This window comes from Alligator sinensis, unplaced genomic scaffold, assembly GCF_000455745.1.
Source record: "Alligator sinensis unplaced genomic scaffold, ASM45574v1 scaffold295_1, whole genome shotgun sequence".
Taxonomy (NCBI): domain Eukaryota; kingdom Metazoa; phylum Chordata; order Crocodylia; family Alligatoridae; genus Alligator; species Alligator sinensis.
In genome coordinates, this window is record NW_005842754.1 from 464012 (window position 1) to 471899 (window position 7888).

Below are 7888 nucleotides of genomic sequence, written 5' to 3' on the forward strand. Positions count from 1 at the left end.
TCAGAGTTTAGGAGATTTTACTGGCTGCATCCAAAGCGCCACTTTGATGGCATAGCCATGTCCATAATTGAAGCACTTTGCCCATCTAGGGTACAGGTTAGACCTGTGCGAGTCAGCAGTGATCCGATCTGGCTTCAGATCCGGCCTCTTTGGATGGCAGTGATTCGATCTGGAGCTCCGAACTGGGTTTCCACCTCAATCCGACCGAAGCGGCTCCGAAGCTTCGGAGCCACCTCAGAGATCCGTCCATAGGGTATAATGGGGAATCAATTAAATATCTATAACTTAGTTGTTTTTTGTCCAATTGGGATGACACTTGCAGGGATGGTATCCTCTGCTGAGAGCATGAAGCCTGCTAAGTTTCAAGAAGATCAGTGCAGGGGTTTGGGTGGAACTGCACCTCAAGCTGCGGACAAGAAAAACTTGTGACATGGGTGACACTGCGTGTGTTAAGGCGCAGCCGGGTGACAGCTGCAGGGGTGGTGGCCCCTGCTGAGGCCATGATGCCTGCCAGCTGTCAAGGAGATTGGTGCAGGGCTTTTGGGTTCTGGGGCCCTGCACCCCTAGCTGCTGACAGACAAAACTCATGCAATGGGTGCTTGTGGGACTGACGGTGTCTGTCTTGGGGCAGTTAATTGTCTGTATTGATTCTTTCCCCTCAGTCTGGTTTTGTAGGTGCTAATTGATGGCAATTAACTGGCTACATTAACTAGGTCCTGTGTATTGAGCTGGTCCCTGAGTGAATCGTGATTGATTGGTAACTGGTAACAGTAGCTTAGCAGTCAGGCCTGCAGTAGTGTCTCCCATGCCCCAAGAATTTGCGGTGCAGTTCTCCACCAAACCCCTGCACTGATATTGAAACTTGTCAGGCTTTGTGGCCTCAGCATAGGCTACCACCCCTGCAGTTTTCACCTCCCTATGTTGTAACACCTAGACATGACATGAGTTTTGCTTTCATGAATTTGGGATGCAGTTGCCCCCAAACCCCTGCACCTATCTTCTTGAAGCTTGGCAGGCTTCATGCTCTCTGCAGAGTCTACCACTCCTGAAAATGTCATCCAAATTGGACAAAAAAACAACAAAGGTATAAATATTTTATTGTTTCCCCATTATACCCTATGGCCAGATCTCCGAGGCAGCTCCGAACCACTTCGGGAAGCCGAACAAGGCCAGCGCTTCAACCTGGACATGCTGCTTAAGACCCTGAAGTGTCTGAAGCGTCTCTGGATCCGAAGCTCTGTAGCTCCGAACAAATTCGGGAAGCCGAACAAGGACAGCGCTTCAACCTGGACATGCTGCTTAAGACCCTGAAGTGTCTGAAGCGTCTCTGGATCCGAAGCTCTGTCCAAAGCCTCGCACCACCCTAGTACAGGTGTTTTTATACCAGTAAAGTAATCCCAGAGTAGCCATAGCCTCAGTAATCTCAGCCAGTCTACCATCATATAAATGGCAATAACAGCACTGTCCTAGGGCACAGAATTAAGTGGGGATAAATGTCCCGAAGATTGAGAGGCACTTGGATATGACAGTGATAGGGACTTGTAACAGGGAACCCGTATCCTGTTTTGAAAAAGCAGAATGGCCTCTTTAAGGTAAGGGTGTTTGTGAACTGAATAAAGGCAGCTGACAAGGCTGGGGTTAATAAACAGCCCTGTGGGTAGGTTAGCTGATAGGGCACATGACCGGAAGGGGGCAGGTTTCTGGGCATATAAGAACTGGCCAGTTAGCAAAGCTAAGAGTCTGGCCCTGGGGGCTGCAGTGGAAGGAGCTCTAGAGCAGGAGGGACCAGGCCAGTCCCTAACTGGCATGGGTGCTATGCTGGAGGAGGTCAACAGAATGCTGCTGCTGCTTTGCAGAGGAATGTGGCCAAGGAGAAGTCTGGTGCTACAAACAGGTAACAACTATTTATGTTTGGACCCAGATCAGATTTGTTGGTCTTATAGCCAGAGAGCTTATTTTGGGTTACAGTTGTATACTGGTGGTTTTTGGAAGGGACTATGGGGTGGTTTGGAGGTCCTGTTAGTGCCCAGGAGGCACATAACCACTTTGAGCCCTGCCAGGGGTCATGTTCAAGGTGCAGCTTGGGGTCAGGAGTCATCATCATAGTATCATAGTAGCTAGGGTCAGGAGGGACCTGAACAGATCATCTAGCCTGACCCCCTGCCACAGGCAGGAATGAATGTTGGGTTCACAAGACCCCAGACAGGAGATAATCTAACCTCCTCTTGAACTTGCCTATGATAGGGGCAAAGACCACTTCCCTGGGAAGTTGGTTCCAGATTTTGGCCACCCTAACTGTAAAATATTGCCTCCTGATCTCTAACCTAGACTTATTCTCCATCAGCTTATTACCATTCTTCTTTGTCACCCCAGGTGGTGCTGGGGAGAAAAGGGCTCTACCTATCTGCTGTTGATCTCCCCTAATGAGCTTGTAGGCAGCCACCAGGTCCCCGCTCAGCCTCCTCTTGCTGAGGCTGAACAGGTTCAGTCAGTCTCTCCTCGTAGGGCTTGTCTTGCTGCCCTCTTACCAAGCAGGTAGCCTTCCTCTGAACCCTCTCCAGGCTGGCCACATCCCTTTTGAAGTGCAGCGCCCAGAACTGGATGCATTACTCCAACTGCAGCCTGACAAGTGCCACATAGAGGGGGAGTATCACCTCTCTGGACTGGCTTGAGATGCACCTTTTGGATGCATGACAAGGTATGGCTGGCCTTGCTGGCTGCGGTCTGGCATTGGTAGCTCATGTTCATCTTGGAATCAATGACTCCAAGATCCCTTTCCACCTCTGTGCTTTCAAGAGGGAAACTCCCCAGCAGCCTGTATGCATGCTGTGCATTCCTTCTCCCAAGGTGCAGCACCCTGCATTTGTCTACATTGAACCCCATCCTATTCTCATCTGCCTACTTTTGTAGTCTGTCTAAATCTAGTTGCAGCTTCTCTCTCCCTTCAAGTGTCTACCTTGCCCCACATCTTAGTGTCGTCAGCAAACTTGGACAGCACGCTTTCCACCTCCTCGTCCAAGTTGCTGATGAAGATGTTAAACGGTGCGGGCCTGAGGACCGAGCCCTGGGGTACCCCACTGCTCACATCTCGCCAGGTTGAGTACAACCTGTCCACCACTACTCTCTGGATGCACCCCGTCAGCCAATTTTTTTACCCATCCAACTGTGTAGGCATGAATGCCACAGTCACTTAATTTATTGATGAGGATGGGGTGAGAGACGGTGTCAAAGGCCTTCTTAAAGTCTAGAAAGACTACGTCCACGGCGACACCATCATCCAAGGATTTAGTTACTTGGTCATAAAGCAATTGGGTTGGTCAGGCAGGACCTGCCTCTGATGAACCCATGCTGATTTCCCCTAAACATGAGTTTTCCACCCCCCCCAGATGTGCTCCTTGATGATTCTCTCCAAGATCTTCCCAAGCACCGAGGTGAGGCTTACAGGCCTATAGTTACGTGGGTCCTCCTTCCTCCCTTTCTTGAAAATTGGGACCTCATTAGCCAGTTTCTGGCACCTGGCCAGATGACCACAAATGCTCATACGGCCGGGCCAAGGGCTCCACGATGACCCTTGTCAGCTCCCTCAACACCCTTGGGTGGAGGGCATCTGGACCTTCAGATTTAAAAATGTCTAGATTTCAAGAGTCCTAGCATTTGGAGCAGGCTTGGTGCCTGGAGCAAGGCAGAGCTTGGGATCAGGGGCCCAGTGCTTCATGAAAAGTGAAGCAAGGGTCATGGACCCATAGCTAGGGAGGAGCAAAACTTGGGTGCCATCAGGCTCGGAACCTGAGAAGGGGCAGTGATGGACCAGGGAGGGGCAGAGCCTGTGGCCAGAAAGCCAGTATCCCAAAGAAGGGCAGAGTTAGGGCCAGGGGCCCAGACTTGGAGGCAATGGGTGGAGACCCTAAGAACCTGGAAGTCTGTGAAGGGTGTACTCTGAGGTCAGGGATCCAGAGTGAAAGGCAAGGGACAGATGCTTCAAAAGTTTGGCTAAGTAGGGCTGGAACCCAGAAGGTTGGTCCTGTACAGTGGACTGGAGCTAAAGGGCCCAGAAAAAGAAAAGGGGTAGAGGCCAAGATGACTGAGGTCCCAAAAAGGGTGTGATTGCATAATAACACCTGTGAGGTATGGATGTAGTATAAAAAAGGCAGATGGAGACACAGCCCTTGAGGCTACAAGTGTCCTGGTGTGGCACAGGCAGTCAGGAGGATCACAGTGGGGTTCAGGTTAGCCTTGCTACCCCCTAGGCTGAAATCAGTCCTTGACCCCTTTTTAAACTACTCCTTTGATCTGGTCCCAGCAACACAAGATTTAAAGCCCTGGGTTAATCTGCACTACAGAGCTTAGTAGAAAATATAAAACAATCCAAAATGAACACCCACGGGCATGGGTTAATTCACACCCTGAACTCTTCCTCCTTCCTTGTGAGTTCTCACTTTCCACATGAACATTACCTTCTTCAGGTCCTCCTTCCCTCACTTTCTCTTCCTGCCTCCTCCTTTTTCATTTTATTTTATTTCTGGTCAACCAGTCAACTTCCCCTTCATGGGTGACTGGTGCCTCCAGAGTCAGGTGGAGCGCTTGCTACCCCCCCTTCCCCACCCAGCAGACAGTCAGCGACTGGGGGCAGGGTCCCCCATGGTCAATCCTGCTGACAGGGGGGTGGGGGGGAGAGGGCTACAACTGATCCTGCCAACCTGCAAGTAGCAGCAGTATGCTGCTGGCACTTCCAGGTGAGTGCGATTGACTCTTGGGGGGCAGGGGGGTGCCGGTGCTCTCGGGTGGGGGCCACTGTTCCCCATAGTATTGGCTGATTGCCTGAACAAGCTGAGGCCCCTTAGGTGGGTAGCTTGTAACTGGCTGGTTAATTGATCCAGGCTGCAAGCCTGCAGCCTGTTGTAAAGACTCACTCTGCCCAAGAGGGGCAGAATTGAGACCAGAGAAAGGTCTGGGAGGGACCTGCTGGCAGCTAGAAAAACTGGGCCTTGCTCTAGGATCCTTGGGCATCCTCCCTTCCAATAAAACAACTGCATCAAAAGCATGGCAGGTAAGTAAGAAGGGGTGGGTAAGCTTGGAGGTACCATGAATGCAGGGTCTGTAAGTATAGATCTGATTATCATGGGGAATGGGATCTAATACGTCTATCTGTAGCAGAGTAGGCTCAGAGGTGGCAAGCTGCCTACTGGCTCAATGAGATCACCCCATGGAGAGAATACTGCCTCAAATGCTAGTTCTGAGAAGGGTGAATTGCTTCATTATTTCTGGTGAGTATTTTCATCTCCTTCCTTGGGGCCAGTGCCTCTGTACTTGTACCATGCACAGTGCCTACACTCAGTTGCATTTCTAATTCTGCAGTGTATACTTGCTGCTGAACACATTTGTTCTCTGCTCCCCAATTCCCTTTCTTGCACAAGTCTCCATTAATTAAACTCACGTTCCGTTTTCCTTTACTCGCTGCAGCCTAAAATGCCTCTTTCCCATTACAGACGAGGTTCTTTTGGATAAATTTTCTTCTCTCTTATTAGACCAACTCAGATAGCTGGAAAAATTCTTCTTTGCAAGCATTCGGGTGCAAATACCCTTTGTCAGGCTGAAGAAGCATCTGCAGTTGATGTGTCATCTTCCTGGATGAAATAAATAGTAAAGAAGCCAGAGGCTGGTATGCATGCAAGAAAACCAGTCGGAAGATGTAAATTGAAGAGTCAGTGGGTGACAGACAGGTTGGGAGGGGGGAATGAATGTAGCTGGTAAATGCCACCCAGAAGTACCTGGGGAGTCAGATGTTAGGCAGGTTATAATGTGTCATCAATCTAATGTCTATTTAGTCTATTTGATTTTGTATCCAGTAGGTTAATCAAGTGACGTTTGTAGGCTCATCTGTAAATTCCCTTCGAGAATTAGAACTGAGAGGTTGGAGACAGTGGCTTTCTTGTGAGAAATGTGCCCCCACAGGTAATTGGGTATTCTTTCTCTATGCAAGAACAGAGAGCTTATGATAGTCTTCCAACCTCCATATCTCCAGCACTATTTCTATGCATCCCACATCCCTGCTCATTTCTCCAACCTCCCGTCCATATTCTCTAGCATCAGGAGCCCCTTGGCCTTTATGATCTTTATATCCATTATTGATAAAACAAATTCTATTATATCATCTTGTGTTACTTCCAGTTTCATAGTTGGTAGGGCCGGAAGGGACCTGAGTGGATCATCAAGTCTGACCCCCTGCCATGGCAGGAAAGAGTACTGGGGTCAAATGACCCTGGCTAGGTGTCTGTCTAGCCTCCTTTTGAAGGCCCCCAGGGTAGGAGTGAGTAACACTTACTTGGAAATTGGTTCCGGATCCTAGCTGCCCTGACTGAAGTAGTGCCTCCTGCTATCTAGCCTGAATCTATTCTCCATCTACTTATAGCCATTATTCCTCATTACTCCCGGTAGTGCTTGGGGGAACGGGGACTCGCCCACTGCCTGCTGGTTCCCCTTCATCAGTTTGTAGATGACTGCCAGATCCCCTCTCAGCCTTCTTGTGAAGGCTGACCAGGTTCAGGTCCCGTAGCCTCTCCTCGTAGGGCCTGCCTTGCTGCCCTGATCATGCGAGTGGCCCTCCTCTGGACCCTTTTGATGCTGTCCTCATCCCTCCTGAAGCGCGGCGCCCAGAACTGGATGTAGTACTCCAACTGCGGCCTGACCAATGTCCCATGGAGGGGAAGGATCACCTCCTTGGACCTGCTTGTGATGCATCTATGGATGCATGACAAGATGCAATTAGCCTTCCTGACATCATCCCCACATTGTTGGCCCACGTTCATCTTGTTTACTACAGCCAAGGCTGGGGACTTTGACTGGGGTGTGCTATTGCTCCTGCTGGGGGCAAAACCAGTGGTTCCTGGATAGGGGGTCTTACCCCTCTGCTCAGGGTATTTGGGGTTAGGAAGAAATGTTACCCCATGGTCAGATTGATACAAACTATGGGGTTTTTTTGCCTTCCTCTCGAGTATACATTGAGAACATTCTATAGAAGCAAGACATTGGCTGCCATAGTTGCCTTGCTTTATCTGTGGCAGTGTTAGGTCTGTGTGTCAGGGTTGAGGGTAGTCTTATTTGGAGTTTAGATAATGGATTGTACAGAATGGTCTGAATAGGGATGATTCTGCCTGGCAGGGGTTGGACTAGATGACCTCTGGATGTCCCTTTTAGCCCTATTTCTCTACAACACTATAATCTGATGCCAGGTAAGTCGCTTAAAGCCAGCCTTTTTACAGTGTTTAAGGGTATTCCTCATTTTATGCAAATAGGCTCATGCTAACTGATTGATACTGTAATAAGCTTCCCAAGCAGAAAAAGAGAAGCCTGCCCAGCAATCTATCCCACAGATTTAGTGAAGCACAAACTTATTTAGCTTTCCAAAAAGTGTTAGATCCCTTGTTCTACAATTTGGAGGTCCAAACATGGCAGAAATGGGGACTATGACAAGGCCAGAATTAGGTAAGAACAATTAGGAGTGTGGCTGGAATCGGGTTGGAGTGAAGCAGGAACAAGACGGAGGTCCAAGAAGCATACACAAGAGTGTTGTTGCTGGGACAAGTTTTTTGTTTGTTTGTTTTGTTGTTTTTGTCCCCCCCCCCCCCCCCCCGGAAGTATGAGGGGTTTATAATCCCTCTGGTCAGGGGCTCACAAGTCCCCATAGGTTCTTCCTGGTCATCTGACTCCTCAGTGTCCTTTTAGGAGTGACCAGGATGGGCTTGGGCTGGTGTCTCACCAGTTGCTTGGTGCTACCACAGACTCTGCCTATGCCTGCTGGTTCAGGTGCTCCAGGTTCGAATTCTTCCAGTCCTAACACTTGTCCAGGGTTCCCTTTGTAGCTCTTCACCCCCCCCCCCCCCCCCCCGGG

At 49.7% G+C, this 7888-nt stretch overlaps 1 protein-coding gene across 1 annotated transcript in view; it reads left to right on the plus strand.

The window, feature by feature from the left end:
• Positions 1-1789: 1789 nt before the first annotated feature.
• AIFM3 (apoptosis inducing factor, mitochondria associated 3) overlaps positions 1790-7888 on the plus strand; it is a 186289-nt gene continuing 180190 nt past the window's right edge. The window contains exon 1 of the mRNA XM_025216616.1: positions 1790-1894. Coding sequence (XP_025072401.1) covers positions 1807-1894 — 88 coding nt within the window. The 5' untranslated portion in view covers positions 1790-1806. The remainder of the gene's footprint in view (positions 1895-7888) is intronic.